The 18,985-nt window shown below is 31.5% G+C and overlaps 1 protein-coding gene across 14 annotated transcripts in view; it reads left to right on the top strand.

The window, feature by feature from the left end:
* Window positions 1-18,985, top strand: part of Lmpt (four and a half LIM domains protein limpet) — a 146,388-nt gene that overhangs the window by 63,500 nt on the left and 63,903 nt on the right. For 4 of the 14 annotated variants that reach the window (XM_076413209.1, XM_076413212.1, XM_076413210.1 and 1 more), the window contains exon 2: window positions 6,426-6,657. The exons of 4 other annotated variants lie outside the window; for them this stretch is intronic. In XM_076413209.1, coding sequence (XP_076269324.1) covers window positions 6,524-6,657 — 134 coding nt within the window. In that variant the 5' untranslated portion in view covers window positions 6,426-6,523. Of the gene's footprint in view, window positions 1-6,197; window positions 6,658-18,985 lie in introns of all 14 variants that reach the window. 6 more of the 14 variants (XM_076413202.1, XM_076413204.1, XM_076413207.1 and 3 more) reach the window with 3 other exon arrangements.

Genomic DNA, 18,985 nt, shown 5'->3' with positions numbered 1-18,985 from the left:
TAGGTAGCGGACCCCGGGGTCTGAAGCGTTCCTTATTTTCAATCATTGTTCTTTATTCCTACCTTTCTTCATACAAGTTGCATCTTTACTTGGCCTACCCATTGTAATACTTAATCAAATAACTGCGTAATTTTATTGAGTAAATATCTAACACTAAAATGGGAGAAGTAATATATTTTTAAGGAAAAAATTGAACCGATTTCAAGAAATCAATAAGGAACTCGCTAAAAATTAAAAAATAATCAAAACTATATTTTTAACACAAAAAAAAAACGTTGTAAAATAACATATGTACATAATAATCGTTGTAATAACTAAATAAAAATTAACGAAAAGCTTATTTAACCTATCTACTACACGTTTTTTATATTCTACTATATAAACACAATTTAAATTAATGCCTACCTAAACCTATTTATCTATTTACAATATTATTTTAACTACTACTAACTAGTTACTTTGAAGTCGGTGCCGCTCCCAACAATACAAAAACAATTATATAATTTTGTGATATTTAAAAATTTAATTACAAAGAAAATAAATTTAATTTCTTACTCGTATAGACTTCAAAGTGGTCAATTCTATTAATCTAAATTGTGTGTATATAGTAAAATATAAAATACCTGTAATAGATAGATTAAATAAGGTTTTTATTTATTTCTATATGGTTATTACAACAACTATTATTTAGATATATTATTTTAAAACGTTTTTTTTGTGTTAAAAATCCAAGTATGGCTATTTTTTATTTTTAATGAGTTCCTTATTTATTTTTTAAAGTCGGTTCATTTTTTTTGTTAAAAATATTTTATCACCAATATATATCGTAGATCAAAATACATGTAATCACCTAATATCCTCAAAAAATCAATTCCCTTTATTTATCCAGCATAGAGATATAAATATCACTACCTGAGTGTGGTGAATACTATAAATCAATTTGATTTAAACCAGCCGTTTATTATTTTATAACTCCATTCATTGGTTACATTAAATATGACGTAAATGAGTAAAATATTTGGGTAAAAGTCAAGTGATAGGATATAACATTGGTTTTTAATATATTCTTAATCGTCGAAATTACATTTTACCTATGGAAATTATTCTCGGAAATTATTCAGGGTTTATGTAGTTCGTGGCTAGAATATTTGAAATATTCTGGTAAATATTTCAGAATTAAGGAGTTTTGTCGCGTTTTTATATAGTTCGTGATTTATTAAGAGTGTAATGCGGACATCTCGGACCACCCAGACCTCTGTTGTTACAATGTATTAAATTTTGTTAAATTTTGACGTTTAGTGGCGAAATCATGTCAACTTTTGATGTTGCTTCAAGTAGAGATCGTTATATATATCTTCGAAACGGTTTTTAATTTGAATTTCCTTTTTTTTCTGTTAGATTTTAATCAAAATAAAGCTAAAATATTTGAGTTAAGTCAAGCATATAGGATTGGTGAATACTCGAGGGTATCTCTTTATATTTTGAGCTTTAGCACTACGAAGAGATGTTAGGTTCTATCTGAAATTTTCAATTGGAATTTTAACTTTTATAGTCATTATCTTCGTCAGAACGTTTTGTCTTTTGAGCTCAGCTTGTGTTATTTACAGTGACTATTGCATTTTTCCTCAGTAAAAAAATGATGTTAACTAGCGAACGTTTTTGATGATTTTTACGTGGATTATCAAGAGAGGAATTCATCCATCAACTTCTTCAACTTTTAGTGATGAAGCCCCATCCTTGATCATTGTGAAACGTTGGTATAACTAATTTAATCGTGACCGCAGTTAGTTTAAGGACAAAAGTCAATATAAAATTAAAAAAGTAGTTTAAAGGTCATCTAATCAGTTGTTGGTCCAGAAAACATTGATTTTGTGCGTAAAATGATAATGCAAGATCATCATGTGATCTACCGTAATATTGAGTCATCCTTGGGCATTAGTATGACGGTCATCGATAAACATTTTAATATTCTCGAGTCAGTTGGTGCATGAAATGGCGAAGAAAATGTCTTCTAAAGCCAATTGATGGTCTGATTCTTTGAGTTAACTGGACATGTGATAACGGTGCTATCAGAGCAATAGAGAATGGTGAATTTTGACTGATACAAGATCCTTTGTTTTCCAAAGGTGCTCCGTTAGCAGTGGTATTATCAATGTCAGTTCTCGCACATCGGCTGAAATATTCACCTGTTCGACAGGCCAAAAATCTGAATTGAATCATCATCCTCCGTAGTACCCTGATTTCGCACCAAATGACATGTTTTTTATACCGCTTATTAAATGAGGTTATATTTTATGCATGTTTTAGCACTGTTTTGGAGGTACATCAATCAGAGTGGAAATAATATTATGAATATAGGTTCATGCGCATAGAATAATGTATTGATCATCATGGAGAGTACTTCGAAGATCAACAAAACCATTCTCATTAATAATTTACTGTCTTTTCATTGTTGGACCCAAAATATAGTATATCCAAAATAGCAGTGAACTCACATCATCTAAAATTATGACGCCAAAATGTCACAATGTTCCCGCATTTAACTTTGACTTTTATTTCATTTTGGCTTTGATGTATAACAACATTCTAATGTAAATAAAATAATGAAAGAATAATTTTATAAAATATAATTTATTTTAACATTATAGTACATCTAATGCATATATCATCGAAGGTTTTAAATTACAATTAATTATACAGCCACAATAGTTTGTAGCTTAGAGTTGTTTTATTTTATTTACAATAAAATTTTTACCAAACTATCTATGGTAACCTCTGGAGGTCTAATCCACCTAATTTTATACCTAGTGATCTATTTCACTTTCATTAGAGAGCATATTTAACTTTTTATGTTTGATCTTTGTTTCCTTCGTTGCTGTAGTTCCTTGCTAAGTCATTCTAATATCTGTGTACATTTTTCTTGATAAAATTATATTTAATCACGGCGTTCCGCCTAATGCATTTGCAATATCTGCAAAAGAATTAGTATTAGTTCTCTATTCAATCATTTTACCAAATGCTCATGTATATTCTGAACAATTACTCGTCTATGTATATACATATTTCACACTACAATATGATTTTCTACAGCTATCTTATATTCATTATATACTCGCCTTTAGCTCACCACCAACTCTCATCATCCTGTCATGTTCGAACGTATCGGACAGCATGTGTCTCTTTCGAACTAACCAGATAGCATTGTGTCTGATTCTAATATGAATTTACAAATTGCTGCAGCTAATACATTAAACATCTTGATGACATATGTACAAAAAAACTTCGAATAGACTATGGTGTCTGATATTAAAAGGAATTTACAAACTGCAATAGGCAATACGTTATACATCTTGATGACGTGAGTTCACCGCTATTTTGGATATAAATGGCAACTGTCGTAATATAATTAACACGTCCGCCGGTAGTTCCTGGCCCATGGCGTGAACAATTATTTGATAAAATCTATTAATGAAATAACTGATTGATAGAGGTGTCCCTGTTGACAGCCCATAAATCGTAAAATTTCATCATATCCCATTAACCCCATATTTCAAAGCACTTCTAGTGATTCATTAGGACATGTATGGTATAACATACCATACCCATAATCGATACTGTTGGGTTTTGATTTGTTATGGTGTTTGTTTATATGTTCCAATTGCAAAATATTCTATTCTGAGGTTATTATCTCTTTTTTTATATATTTGGGGCGTCTATATATAGTTATGGTGTAATAAATAAATATTAGGTTTTTTTCTATTATTATCTTGTTTACGTTAATTTTTACTGTTTAAAAATAAGATATATTATTGGCTGACTTGTATATCATGTACCTTGAATATATTAAACAAAATAATTTCCATTTTCCCTAATAGATTAGAGCTTTAAGAGTGGCTTCTTCCTACTAACTTACTATAACATAGTATGCTTGAATGGTAATACAATATTCTAGATTCATTCACTTGATCAAAAATGATCGCACTTTATAATAGTCCCGAATAGCTCTCATTAAACATTTATTTCACTACCTTTTATTTGGCTAAATATTAAAAAATTAAAATGTATGATATATATCAAAATTATTGCCGTGCTGTTATTACGGTAAAATCGAGGAGTTAAAAAAACAGCTTAATAAGCATCTATTATTAACGATATAATAAAAAAGGAAAACTGTGCCTGGTTTTCTTATTTCAGCTACAAAAATGCTAATTGTATTTTATGTCAGACACACAAAAAAGGCGCCGTATATGAACTGAAACAAACAATGGCGTTATAGAAAGGAGCCAGTCAAATGCTTTTATAGGCCAATTCAAATGAACCAATCAAAAAAGTGGTCTCAGAGCCAGCATTGAACGGATCACACAAAACATTTCCTCGGTTTCGCATATTTACCTGTATATATACTCTATGACATATACTGAAAAGTGAAGCTTCAACATGAAGGTTATAAATGCACCCTATGCGATTTAATACAGCTAAGTATTTCGCCCATATATTTCATAAGAATTAGATTAAATTAAATTTTAATTATTGTTTATATGAAAATAACTCTGTTGAGTAATACTAACACCTGATATACAAACAAAAAAATTAATAACAAAAAGATACCGGTATATTTGTAAGTCTTGTCAACTTCAGCATTTTTATATGAAACATTATTATATGCGTCTATTTCAAAAGATTCAATTTTTAATTAATTAATAGTTTACTATGAAATTTTTTCTTTATTATTAGTCTCCTAGAACGTCAACAATCCTCCCTTTGGCAATAAGTATCATTATATGATTACAGTTATATAATATAATTATTCTGGCATGTAGAATTTCACTTCACTACGTGATCTACTGTATAACTCTTAATCTAAATCTTATTCTAGATGCTATTCTAACTTATTTTAAAGTCTATCCTAACTTATTCTAAAAGCTATTCTAGCTTATTCTAGATATTATTAAATCTCACTCTGTGTCTATTAATCAGTTCGTATGGTAGTTTGCGTTTGAGCCTACGCACTTCATTGTCATCGTGCACATTTAACTGTTTGGTGAGTGCACTGGGATGCACTAGTAGTCTTTCAGATTATTTCGCACTAACACTCCAAATTACACTCGTTATGGGTTCGATGGGGATATCGCGCTGAATCAGTTTGTTGGACACGTAATATGGGGCATCGACGATAACTCGCAACATTTTATTTTGGAACCTCTGAAGGATATCTATGTTAGATTTGCTAGTAGTACCCCATAGTACAATAGCATAGGTCCAAATAGGCCTAAGTATTGACTTATGCAGCAGAACCTTGTTATCTAATGGTAATTTAGATTTACGCCCTATTAGCCAATACGTCTGGTTTAGTTTCCCAAGTGGTTTAGCCCAAGCTTTTTGTCACTATATGCTTTTCAATGTCAGACGTCGATCAAAATGCATTCCCAAGTTCTTTTACAAAGGGTGAATGTCACATGGGTAGATTTTGTCTCATTTGCTTTGATACGCCACGTTTTCAACCACAATTCGACTTTGTTAAGGTGAAGTTGGAGATTTCTTGTGATTGATATTGGATCATCGTGTGATGATGAAACCGCTGTATCGTCAGCATATGTAGCAACAGCAGTGTTTTTTAAGGTCTGTAGCTCAGCTGTATATAATAGATATAACTAATGGGCCAAGAACACTGTTCTGGCGAACACCCGAAGGTAGCCTGAATTTTCCAGAATATATAAACGTACAAGTTCGTTAATAACCAGTTTATTTCTTATTTTTTATTTTAATAAAAGGATACATAAAAATTAGTTATATTTTCATTTCAAAAGTTACGTATGTTAACTTTGAGACACCCTATATAATTTATTTCTTATCAAGTTATTTAATGCGGATTTATATACAGTAACTGTTCGAGTTCTCATCACTACAGTTAGTTTTTATATAAAAATTAAAATATTTTAGATAACAACAAGCAAGAATTAAATAAGATTTTTTTTTATTTTGAAGTTATGAAACAGTGGTATCGTTGAGTTCCACGTTATTTTTCGAAATTACAAAGAACACCTAAAAATATTCAAATAATCCAGTCAAACCTACCATGTGACAATGAATATGGATTCTAAAAGTTAAACCCAATGTTTTTTATCTCTTATCATTTCGTTAAAATATAATACAACTACATTATTTGTAGACAATTTATGTGTTTGCTAAAATTGTAGATGTCAACAGATAACTGCAATTAGATAACGCAAATAAATTAGTATAATAGGTATTTTCTTAAACAAGGGTATACAATGCCTGTAGATGTATCTTTCAAGATTTAGGAACAATCTCCATGATGACAATAGGCCGGAAGTAAATCGATAATTTGCGTTTTCCGAGTTATCTGCATCCTTTGGACGATAATTGTTTGAAATGTAAACACGCTGCTTGTTATACTCTTTCAGAGTTTGTGGCCTACCAGTACTATTTCGACAGCATATCGTTACGAATTAAACATTTTCCACAGTGTTGTGATAATTAGTGTTGTGTTCGAATTACCACGATGTTAACCAAATCTAAGAGCCTCAAGGAGGATTATCTTGGTTTTCCGTTAACTGGATTGGCATTGGCTTGCGTCAGAATACTTCAGTTGTACGCTGACGTGTTTGGTTTGGACATATCAAAACTTAAACCCAAGTAAGTAGACGTTTTGATGGGATTAATTGTTTTATAAAGCTACATTCAGACGTGGTATTTTTTTATTATTATTGTTCTTTTGTAGTTGCATTAATTTGCCACCAAGACGGAAATTAAAATTAAATTAGACTATTTAAGCTAAAGTTTAGAGTAAACACTTATACATTATAAAAATTCATATGGTTTAGTTTGTCAGCGTTCTGATTTCTTGCGTATTGACATGTAGCTGTATCGCTTTCACGTTACTGTGTTTTAATAAGACTATTTCAGACTTTAGAACGATAGATCATGGATAACTTCGTAAATCCATTTGATTTTGACGCCATCGTGCCGTTCTTCTTTGGTTACGTAGCGATAAGCATTGGTAATCAATCAAAGAGTTTTTATTTAACAGCGTTGGATTACTACTCGTAGTTTGTTTGATGTTTTATTGCCACCTCATATTTTAACACCAAAAACGCTTTATAATTGACTGATAAATCAATCTTTTCGACTTTAGATCAAGCTGGGAGTATCTCGTAACTAACCAGTACGGTTCTTTGAATCTTCTCTGCTCTTTGCCTAACATGATGTTTCCAGTCGAACCTACCATCGAGATGTAGGCTGAGTATTATTATTAAGTTTTTGTCGTTTCGCCGCAACGCAATATTGATATGGACAGGTTTCGAGTTATTAAGCTGTATTTTCCAGTCTCTAGTCCATTTCTGGATCTTGTTTACATCCAGCTGTACTTTTTCTACAACTCTACACAGAGATATGTCTTTCCATAATGACTGTGTCGCTGGTAAATGTTCTAAGGACTCTTTCTTTTGTTATTGAGATGTTAGCAGTGTAGAGCATATACAAGAATGGTCCCAAAATACTAACCTGTAGTACTCCAACCAAAATAGGTTTAAATGTCGAGAATACCCCGAGATACGAAAGTCTAAATGTTCTTTTGAAAGGATAGAAATAATTTGCAGAAATAATTCGCAAATGAGGCGTTCAGAAATATCGTAGGGTATTATGTCTCTTCTTCAAAGGCGTGGTATTTAAATTTTAAAGTATTTTCACATTAAAATCATCATTAGGTGGTGTTGTTTTTGATTTGGACATATCAAAAGTTAAACGAATGTTAAAGAAAAGCATGTTATTTTTAGATTTGATATTTTATCTCGTTATATTTAGACGTAATACTTTAGTTTAAAGTTTTTTTCGTAGTGTACTGCCGGAATCATGGGTCGCCAGGTGGGCCAGGGGCAAGATCTGGAGAGTACGGCGGGCACGATAATACGTCTCATCCAAGTGACTTCAATGCTTCCTCAGCGGTTTTGTTTTATGAGATGGTGCATTATCCTGCTGTAAAATCACTTTACTATATCTTCGGGCCCATTCTGAACGTTTTTCGATCAATGCATAGTTCAGATTGATCATTTGCTGTCAGTACCGATCACTATTAACTGCTTCACCAGATTTTAACCGTTCGTAGTTCAGCATTGTCTTGCGACCAAAACGATTTGGCCTTGGAGTCGATCGGCCGGCTTCGCCAGGTGATGACCACAATTAACGCTTCTGTCAACTGTTTTTGACTTTGGTTTGGGCGTTCATCCAATCAAGATCTTGCAGTTTCGCATCTTCAAACTTTTCAGACTTTTTCGGTCTACCAGAACGTTCTTTGTCTTGCACATCCAAAGCACCACTTTCGGATTTTTCGTCTTTCGAATTGGCGAGGTCGGACGATGCCTACCGTAAGTTTCTACCAGCAAGCAGATGACTTGACATTTTCGAGGAGATATAAATGAATTTATGACGGGTGTTACTTTCGCAAAATATGACATGTATAACTAGCGACATCTATTGAAATACCGGTAATAAATTTCCGGTACGCCTGGTACATAAAATGGGTTTTGAAAAGGCTTACAAAATAGTAATTTCTGATAGAAAACGAACTATTTTCGACATACCTATACAAATAAATAGACCTTATACTTATTTAAATTATGTCTGAATATGAGTTTTATTATATTTTGTAGAACTTGACGATTTATTATAAATATGACCAGAGGCGTGTGTTCATTTTTCAAATCCAAATAAAGATGATCTCCACGAGTGTGGTGTTTAATTTTATTCCGCGTTATGTGTTTATTAAAGAAACAGAGTTTTTAATCTGTTTAAAGTTCGGTCTTTGTGCTAATATGATATAATTATTGGTTTTGGCAGACTGTACATGAATAATGGCTAGTTATCGTAATTGTTTTATTTCGGGGGCCTTAGTCGCTAGTCTAGTTTATTTTATTTCGTTTTATTTTAGAATATATAGCAATGACTGTGTAGTAACTACAAGCGACAGTCTGTTTAGCCTTGTTATGCACCAGTTTTAATATATGAAAGGGTTTAGAACTATTAATTTACTTAAAAGAAAAGGCGACTTATTGAACGGCGATACAAAGTGACACGGAGGGTTCTTATCTATTAGAAAACAGACCCCGTCCGTCTCACTCGTTCACCATTCAGGTAATTCAAGTAATAGTAATAGATGGCTGGATAGTCCGGACCGTAACACAATTATGTCTACATCTTGAAATATATGGTTGTTGGGACAACACTGAACAAGTAACCAGAATATTACAACATGCGAGTAAGAATATAAATAACTGGACCCAGACTTGGACAATAAAAGTTAATCAGAGCGAATTGGTTCATTTGATTACTTGTATTCAAACTGCACATACAATAAAAAGAAAAGAACTAGAGTTGATATATAGAATAGTGTACTGGTTGATTGGGAGAAAATTTCAATGATCCGTACAAAATAAATTGACTTATTTACTGCTCTGGGATGCTCTTTGTTTAGAAATTACCCAATTTGAACCTTTAGAACCATTCCTGGCGTGTTCTTTCACTAATACACTTATTCTCACTTTTCACTATTACCATTCCACGTGTTGCAGCTGTATTTGTTTTACTTGTTTTAGAAAACCTCAAATTTCAAAGGCACGTACAAAGTGTGATAATCATGTGAGTGTAATGTTATTTCTGAACTGCTGTGAGGGAAAATCGGAAGTAGTTCAGTGTAGAAACTATTCAGTTTGCTTTTTAAGCGCTTTTCTACGACTGCAAAGTGATCAAGTGGTAGTAGTTAAAATAATATTGTAAATATATAAATATATTTAGGTAAGTATTAAGCTAAATTGTTAAAAATACTTGTAGTAGATAAGTTAAATAATGTTTCTAGTTATTTTTATTTAGTTATTACGTTTATTATGTACATATTTTGTTTTAAAACGCTTTTATTTTGTATTAAAAATCGTAAGTTTTATTATTTTTTACTTTTTAGTGAGTTCCTTATTCATTTTTTCGAAGTCGTTTCAATTTGTTATTTCAATGTTAAAAATATTTTATATAATAATGTTTTTGGACGTAATAGAAACAGATGTGTTCTGATTGCAAATGATTTCTTTAAGATTTATATAACGATTTATCACGATCATTTATTCTTTGCTTTTAATGATTCCTGTTTTATTATTAGCGAATTTTAATTGTTTTGTCAACATCACTACATAGTATAAAACAAAGTCGCCTTTTCTGTCCCTATATCCCTATGTGCGCTTAAATCTTTAAAACTACGCAACGGATTTTGATGCGGTTTTTTTCAATAGATAGAGTGATTCAAGAGGAAGGTTTATATGTATAATACATGCATAATATACTAAGGCAACATTGCTAATTTTAGAGGTTTCTAACGTGATGTCGTAAATTAACCTATTTTTTTAGGCTTATTTAGCAATTAGCAAAAACGCTGCCTAACCCTACGAGTTAGATCAAATTAATGTACTACAGTATTGTACACCATAAAAAGGTCTACAAAAAAGTCCGCGATGGTATATGTTTATCTTTTAGGGATAACCCACATTAACCATTTTTATTGTTTACTTTTTACGTGAGAAAATGGCTTATTTACGAAGCTATTTTAAGCAATACGGCATTAATCCTTATCGAATTAAGTACCTTAAATACAGTGTGCAATTAATATAGATCAATATGGTTCCTTACAGCATGTAAATTAAACAAATATTTTCGGAGATATTACAAATTTAAAATTTGCGTTTAAAAATGTGTAATGTAATAAAAATTGTATGAATTTAGATATTCCAAAGATAGCAGGAAATCTTCATAGTAAATATAGGGGAAGAGGAATTGTTTTACTCCAAATTTAATGCGTGCAGGCCAAGGGCAGTAATGAATGAACCAAAAATACTGGATCGATTTTAATCATGTTTTCATTGAGTGACATAGGCATATATATTTTATGCCCGTGCAAAGTCGGAGCGGGCCGCTATGTTTTTATATACAACGTCCATATTTTTTCTGTAGTGTATTTAATTTAGTATCAGCATTGCACCCGTGCGAAGCAGGGGCGGGTCGCTAGTTTTGTATAATAGCGAATAACTGACTGATGAGTCGTTGTAACTATACTTTTATTACAGACGTTATCAGCTTCAGCTTGGTTACCATTCTTTTTATGTTCGGAATATTTAATCGCATCGTTAATGGCTAATATTAAAAAGCTTAGTATAGATTTCTAAAATAAATATAAGTGAATACGATCGTCTTTACAATATCCTCAAATTTTATTTGATGGTTCTATTGACAGGTGTTTATTTTTTTCTCATTCAAAATCCAACTAACGTTCAGGTTGTTATTTTAGAAAAAATCCGCTGTAATTTCGTTAGATTAATGTTAAACTATCCGTTCTTGTTATTTGACGTTATACAGAAGCTATGTTCTTCGACGTGTTTATCAAGAGTACAAGTATGATTTCGACCATTTTTTTTTTGATAAATAAGAGACTTTTCACTATTATAATTCCACGTGTTTCAGCTGTACTTGTTTTACTTGTTTTAGAAAATCTCAAATTTCAAAGGCACGTATAAAGTTTCCACATATATTTTTATCTAAAATAATCAGTTTTTTTTAACTTTTTAGTTAGTTCCTTATTTATTTTTAAATTCGATTCAGTTTTTTTGTTAAAAACATTTTCAACAGTTACAGCAGCTCTGCAATAACATTATACCCAAATATCTGATTATTTTAAATAAAAAAATAGGTGAAAACTGGATATTTTTCTGATGTCTATAAAACTATAATCTGGTCTATGATTTGTCTTAATTATATTAGTCGAAAAAATGAAAGAACATGTGTTTAAAACAACGTAGGATCAGATGTTCTTTGCTAATATTAGTTCTTACTATTCCGATGTTTATTTTTGTTTTGGCGGTTATGAGTGAAGACCTATCTAAATAGTTTATTTATAACTTTAAATACAATCAACAATCAAATCAAACATGTGCTATCATCATCAAAGAAATGGGTTAGCGCGTAAAGTAATTAAACCAACTCGAGAAAAAGATGTTTTTGAGAGTATTTTTCTAGTCTATTTTCGGTGATATACACACGTAGCGTGACTTTATCATTGACTGTTTTAGATTTCAAATCATCGTTACTCTTATTGAGGAAAATTCTGGCTAAAATATTATATTCGTATGAGTTTTATAATCATTCAAGGAACATTCTAGGCCGATTTCTACCACCATTAGCAGGTTAATTGTTTTTTATTTAGTAAATGTTTAGTGTATTTTATATAAACAACATTTTTATCCACTATTATTAAAAAATCATCTTAAAGTTTAAATAAAATAAAATATATCCATAAGCCTAATTGTTATATGACATTTTTTCTCAGTTTTCCTAAACATACTAAGGGATTATACCAGTCTAAAAATTTGACGAAAATCAATGTTTCATATTTCCAAATTTTAACCCTTTAAGAACATGCCCTTAAGAGGATTTTTCAAAATCTAAATTATTTTCGGAAATATGGATGTTTTAGTCACGCGGCGTCGAAAAATGAAACTTACGCGTTGTCCTCGAAACTACACGTATTATACATTTTTCATGACACTTAACATGATATCTCAAGTTTTATCGAAGTAATTTTTAGAATATACTCGCAGTAAATATGGGGTTTATTTAATAAAATGTATCCAATATAAACAATTTTATTACTAGTATAAATATTTAATATATATTAAAAATTATACAATAACATTAGAAATAACATACCAATCTTATACAATATGAAATACAAATATTTTTAAAAGATTAGTCTTTTTTTTACATTTATTTAGTTTCCTGAAAGATCATTTATCATTCTAATAATAGTCTAATAATCTTATAAGAGATATTCGATTAATCACATTCGACGCAGTGCTGCTGAATAAACTTAAGTTGCGTCTGCTAATGTTGGTGGTGTTAAGGTCCTAATAATACTATTTTTTCACTTCCCAAGGCTTGTTGTTTTCTGTAAGATCCCATCTCATCAAAGAACATCTCGTCTAGATGTCTAAATATCCGAGTGCTGTTTCATATATCTACTCCAGGAGAGGAAGTACTTCCTAAGTGATCCTTCCCTTTTCTTGGCGAAGGGAGCCACATAAAGGTGATATTTTTGCCGCTCCTTGCCAATTTAGAGGTTAGTTGACGGATAACCCTTCCTAGCGGGTGTAGAGGTAGATATTGCTGGACGCTATTTAAGGAGCTCATTGAATCGGATGCGATAACTAATCGTTTGTCTTTCACATCTTGTACTGAGATTAGGGCCCTATAAATGGCAAACAGTTCAATACACTTGATGAAATGGGGAGCCTAAAGTGTCCTTCCGACATCACCGATGTAAATGATATTTCTCAGTATTATATTGATTGAATTGGGTGCTAAGATTGCTAGAGTCAGAATTATCCTTTGTTAGACTCTTTATGGAAAGATCGACAGTCGCCATGGAGGCTATCTATCTTCGTAGGTTAAATACTTATTATAATATTATTATTAATTGAATAAATAACCCATATTACAGTAGTATCAACTACAGTAGCTGATTCTCGCCTTAACAATATTTTTATTTTAATAATTATTTAATATTTTTTATTAATTTAATAATTTATTAAAATAATTTATAAATAAAACCTGTGCCCATACATATTCCGGATAAAGTAAATACGTAGAGTTGTCATAAAGTGGTTTCTCAAAAATAATCATCTAGTCTATTATTTAAACACCGTTCACTCGACATTGTAAGTAAAAATCCTTTGTTTCAAAGTTGTTAAATTGCTTAAATACCTGTAGCGAAACGTAACAAGCGTTTAAGAGTATTTTTGAGGGAAAAACGATATAGAATCGTAAATAAATGAAAACCCAATAAACCATAGTTTGGCAGGCGAATAATTTCGGTTCCGAAGCGTTTGTTATATAGTTTTTAGTCACACCCATAAAGTAATATATAGAATGTTAACTTAATACGAATATTTTCCGAATTTTTTTGCCTGATCTCAGTTGGAAGGCGCTGAGAACGTCATTTTGCTGAATTTCATTGGTTAGTTTAAATTGCCATTACAGGCACCTATAACAAAATTATTTTGTTAGGACAGCATTTCGTTGGTCGACGATCAACGGCATCACGTAACTAACCTCTGACGTCACATTCTACTGACCAATTATATTTCAAATAAAACCAAAATGTAATTTTTCAAAACCTTTTATTAATATAAAATTCCATATAAATACAAATATTATACAATATCAAAAAACTCTAATAAATAAATATAAGTATATAATGAATACATAATATGTATATAAATAAAAAATAATGAAATATAAATATGTAAATAAGACAGCTTAAGCATCTATTATTTATAATATAGTAAAACAGTCATGATAACCCTTGTCTATAAAATCAAGCTCATCTTGTTAGTCTACAAATTGTATCATATTATTTTGTATTAATGTATTTTATTAATATCCTTATTGAAAAGGTTATCTCGGTTAAGAAGTTAACAATAACAATTACAAATAATTTTTTAAAGGGTAACAACATATTTTCATGTAGTATAATCATATTTACCTTCAATGTCATTTTGCTATCGCTCCATTTGGACACATTTTATGTTTAAACTGTGTGTAATATTTTCATGATTTCTTCTGTTGTATTCGTGTAAATAATAATAAATAGCAACACAAATGCTTTATATAAATAATTGTATACGACCAGGTAATAGCAAAAATAAGTCACACATTCTTAATCTACCTAACTTGGGTTGTTTCTTCCGCTGAAAATATGTTTGGTTTTTTATTTCCGCATATACACTAGACACAACACTTTTGAGGATGAAGATATATTCTTATCAAATAATAACGATTATATTTAAGACACAAAAATGCTAATTGTATTTTAATGCAGATCGCAACAAACTGAAACAAACAATGGCGTTATAGAGATGAACCAATCAAATGCCTTTGTAGACCCATTCAAATAAAACAATCAAAAAAGTGGTCTCAGAGCCAGCGTTGAATGGACCACGCAAAACTATTCCTCGGTGTCGCCTATTTAAGTAAAACCTCTATATAACATATACTCTATGGTCACACCGTCCATGAAAATATGCACGAACCGTAACGCGGCGATTACGCGGTAACTCCACAGATAAAATTCTCATATTTGTTTTTATACCGACTTGAATCATGTAGTAAATATAAAACATCAAAATCTCGTAATTTACATTAAAAACAAACAGCACGTCCAAATTACATAACACTATTAGGGCATTAAAAACAGATTGGTTTTACCGGAAATCTTAGAGGCAATAAAAAGAAAGATCGTCGAAATAGGCACGGGCGGTATTTATTTCGGGGAAATTTTTCGGTTTTATCAGTATATTCGGACGTTCGACGGTTTTATGTTCTATTCTCAACTGGCGAAACCGCTCGACATACGTTTTTATTATCAGTTATCTGGACGTAAACGTCTAGAGCGCCGTGGAAATTCTTAAAATAGTATGGAAGTTTTCTTCCGAATTTTCTTCCAATTCCGATACTAATAAGATTGGTTACTTTATAAAAATAGATATCCGTTATATTCTCATACTAGTCTGAAAAAAGCAAACTACCAAACAAATCATAAAACTATCTCTATTACATATATATCTGTATAAGCATAAATTGTGTACATTTTTGTCAAGGTCGCGGATAAGACGACAGAACCAGAACGTTAAAAATCAGTCGAATGAAACTAGTAGAACCTGAAATAGTAACAAAAAGTACACGACTGAAACACTCAATAGTAAATAGTAACAGAATCAGTCGGACCGAAAATAGCGACTGAAACAGTCATTGGTAAAGAGTAGAAAGACCAGTCGAACCAAAAATAGGGACTGAAACAGTCGATAGTAAAAAGTAGTCAATTACTAAACAGTCGACAATTCCCTAGCTAGTTTTTATTTATATTTGCAATCTATTGAGATCATCAGCCTCTTGGACTATTTAGGGTCGGGTTATAATATGATAATTAAATAAAGTATATAATGACATACAGTAATTACATAACATGCGGTAGATAATGGTAAACTAACAAAATATAATACATATAAAATATAGGACAAAGTAACAAAACTCGATATCTTTAACATTTAAATTAATATAATAAGCTATACAGTTTTCAAAGTTTTTCGTCAAAAAGTTGATAAGCATGTCCAAGTACTTGGGTTGGAGTAGTTGCTCTAATGACCTAGGAATCACGAGTTCCTGTCTGAGTAGTTCTAGCTTTGTACAATCCAGAAGGATGTGTTTGGCGCTCTGTTATACTTGACATTGATCGCACAGTCCCTCACAGACCTCTATATCCAGTCCCTATGTGTGTTTTAGCATCTTTGCTAAATAGCTCAATTAATTTAATAGAATTTTTTTTCTCGCCATATAGTCAGCTCTTTCGTTTCCAAATATTCCGCTATGAGAGGGGCCCATCAATAATTAATCTTTACTACCCTACTCTCCAGTTTTGTATGTAGCTCTCTAATGGCTATAACGAGATGGTGGATTATCCTCACTGAATTCAGGCTCTTCAATGAGCTCATTGAATCTGATATTAAAAGTATTGGCCTATCAGTGACCTATACAAAGTGCCAGACAAAAGTGCTCCTCTAATATATTTGATGTGTATGCATTTATTTTGTGTATGTATGTGATGTATTTTGGTAATTCTCCTCAAGTGTCTGGCCGAAGTGCTGTATTACTATGGAGGGGCTAATATATTCTTTATCTAGTACCTTCATGGATAGGTCTATAGATATTTTGGAATACTGCTATGGTGGTATTGTAGTGTTGTTGCCTAAACTGCTGGAGAAGAAATAGGTGAATTGGCTCAGCTCTGGATGAAATTTGAGGGAGCCTGCATAGTTCAAGAGAAGGAGCTCTCGCCGTGAACCAAGCGGTGGAATTTCTGCCTCATATTGAAGGCTCTCAACCGGACTAGTGTGGAATGCTCACAATATAATTTTGGGCAGCATTCTCGACTGGATCTCCTCATATAAGAGGGAGCTGCAATTAAGTAGCATTGACTATCATAATCAACTGCCCCTAAATATATGGCCTAATCATATCAGCCAAAAGCTGTTTATAAGGTAAACTGAGGAGGCTGAATCCAAATCAGAAGTATTCAATAATCTCATTATTTTACTATTTTTGACCGTTAGTCTTATTAGCCAGTCGAAAATAGTCCAAGTTCCAGCTCAAGATATGGCATCACAGACAATATAACATCTGCATATTTAACGAAAGTTCTTTGAATTGACTTTACAACGTGGTTGAATCGTTCTCATCCGCTTAGGCCCAAAGGTTTTACCGAACTAAGGCTTTACCGAAAAGTGACAAAAGAAAATCTATCAGAATGATAACATTTTTTTACTTTGACTTCCAACCCATTATTATATATTTCTAGAGTATCAACATTTTGAGACACTCTATATTAAAACCCAGCCTGTGTTAATATCAACACAGATTTTTTTGAATTACATCGATGAATAGCCGAAATTAAGCGATTGGATATTAGAGCTCTCATCTCATGTAAACTCGCGTAGGATTTTTTATTGTTATTATTGCGTTGAGGCCTCTTGCTATATATTTAAATCAATTTCGAGGAAGTAGTAAATACATTTCTAAATACAAAAGAACTAGAAAAAATATAAAACTGGATATATGATATATAATTCGGATAATTTATAGACAGTTACGATAAATATAGAAGCTCTGTCTATATATTTCAAGAAAATATTTTAAATTCCATTCGGATTAATTATTAATCAGATTAATATGATTCTCCTTAATTAATAGGATTATCAAAATCATTTTCAATTGGCACAAGAAGTTTTTAAAGAAGCCTGAGTGAGGTTTTGAGCAATTTTACCGTGGGTAGAAATATCGAACAAGTAATTTTTTATTGCACATTAACCACCGACAAAAATATCGATATTTTTTTTGCAATATATATATATATATATTGACATTTTTAATAGACATTTACAATTAAATACCAAAATATACTAATTCTTTAAAATTACAAATGGAATCAGAACAGTTTCAAAAACACGAAATGATACTTTACCGTATATTCAAAAGTGATCAACATATAATCAGAGCTGGTCTATTCAAAGTTTTTTTAGCAATGCGTCACGGATATTTGTGACGTCGAAATATTGCAATGTTGCCGCATCAACACTGAGTTTTAGTTCAGTTTGGATTTGACATACAACAAAATTCTAATCTAAATAAAATAATTGAACAAAAATGTTATCAAATATAATTTATTTTAACATTATAGTACATCTAATACATATATTATCGAATGACTTAAAACTACAATTAAGAACACGAGTATAATAGTTTGTAGGTTAGATTTGTTTTGTTTACATTGAACTCTTTTCCACACCGTCCATGAGGTAGAGTTTCTAGGTGCGTTTTTTATATAGTGGTATCTCCTGGACGCCTAATCCAACTAAGTAACAATTGTATATCTGAGAAACGTATTTTACTTTCATTCAAGAGCATATTTACCTTTTTGCGTGTAGTTCTTGTTTCCTTCGATGGTGTGTACTTGTTAAATCATCTTGGTATCACTGTATGTTTTATTTCTTCCGCTACTATCTGTGTACACCATTCTTCATAAAATTATTCGCTGAATTCTGTCTAATGCATTTACCATATCTACAAAACAGTTAGTGTTCATCCTCTCGTCATACGTTCTAACCTAATGCTCATGTTTAATTTTGAACAATTACAATCATATCTGTCCACACAAATCTTTCACGCCCTACAATACCATTTTCTACAGTTATATTCAATTAATAATGTGCACACCTTTAGTTTTTTCCACTCTCATCACTTTGTCTCAGGAATTTCCAGCATTGCACAGCATTATCACACATCCTGAAAGTTTCCTTCAGTTATTTTCACTTTCCGACTCACT

This window comes from Rhynchophorus ferrugineus, unplaced genomic scaffold (assembly GCF_030347505.1).
Source record: "Rhynchophorus ferrugineus isolate W39M unplaced genomic scaffold, kcgeb_rfMv2 rfM9, whole genome shotgun sequence".
Lineage (NCBI taxonomy): Eukaryota > Metazoa > Arthropoda > Insecta > Coleoptera > Curculionidae > Rhynchophorus > Rhynchophorus ferrugineus.
This window is presented reverse-complemented; position numbering and strand designations above follow the sequence as displayed.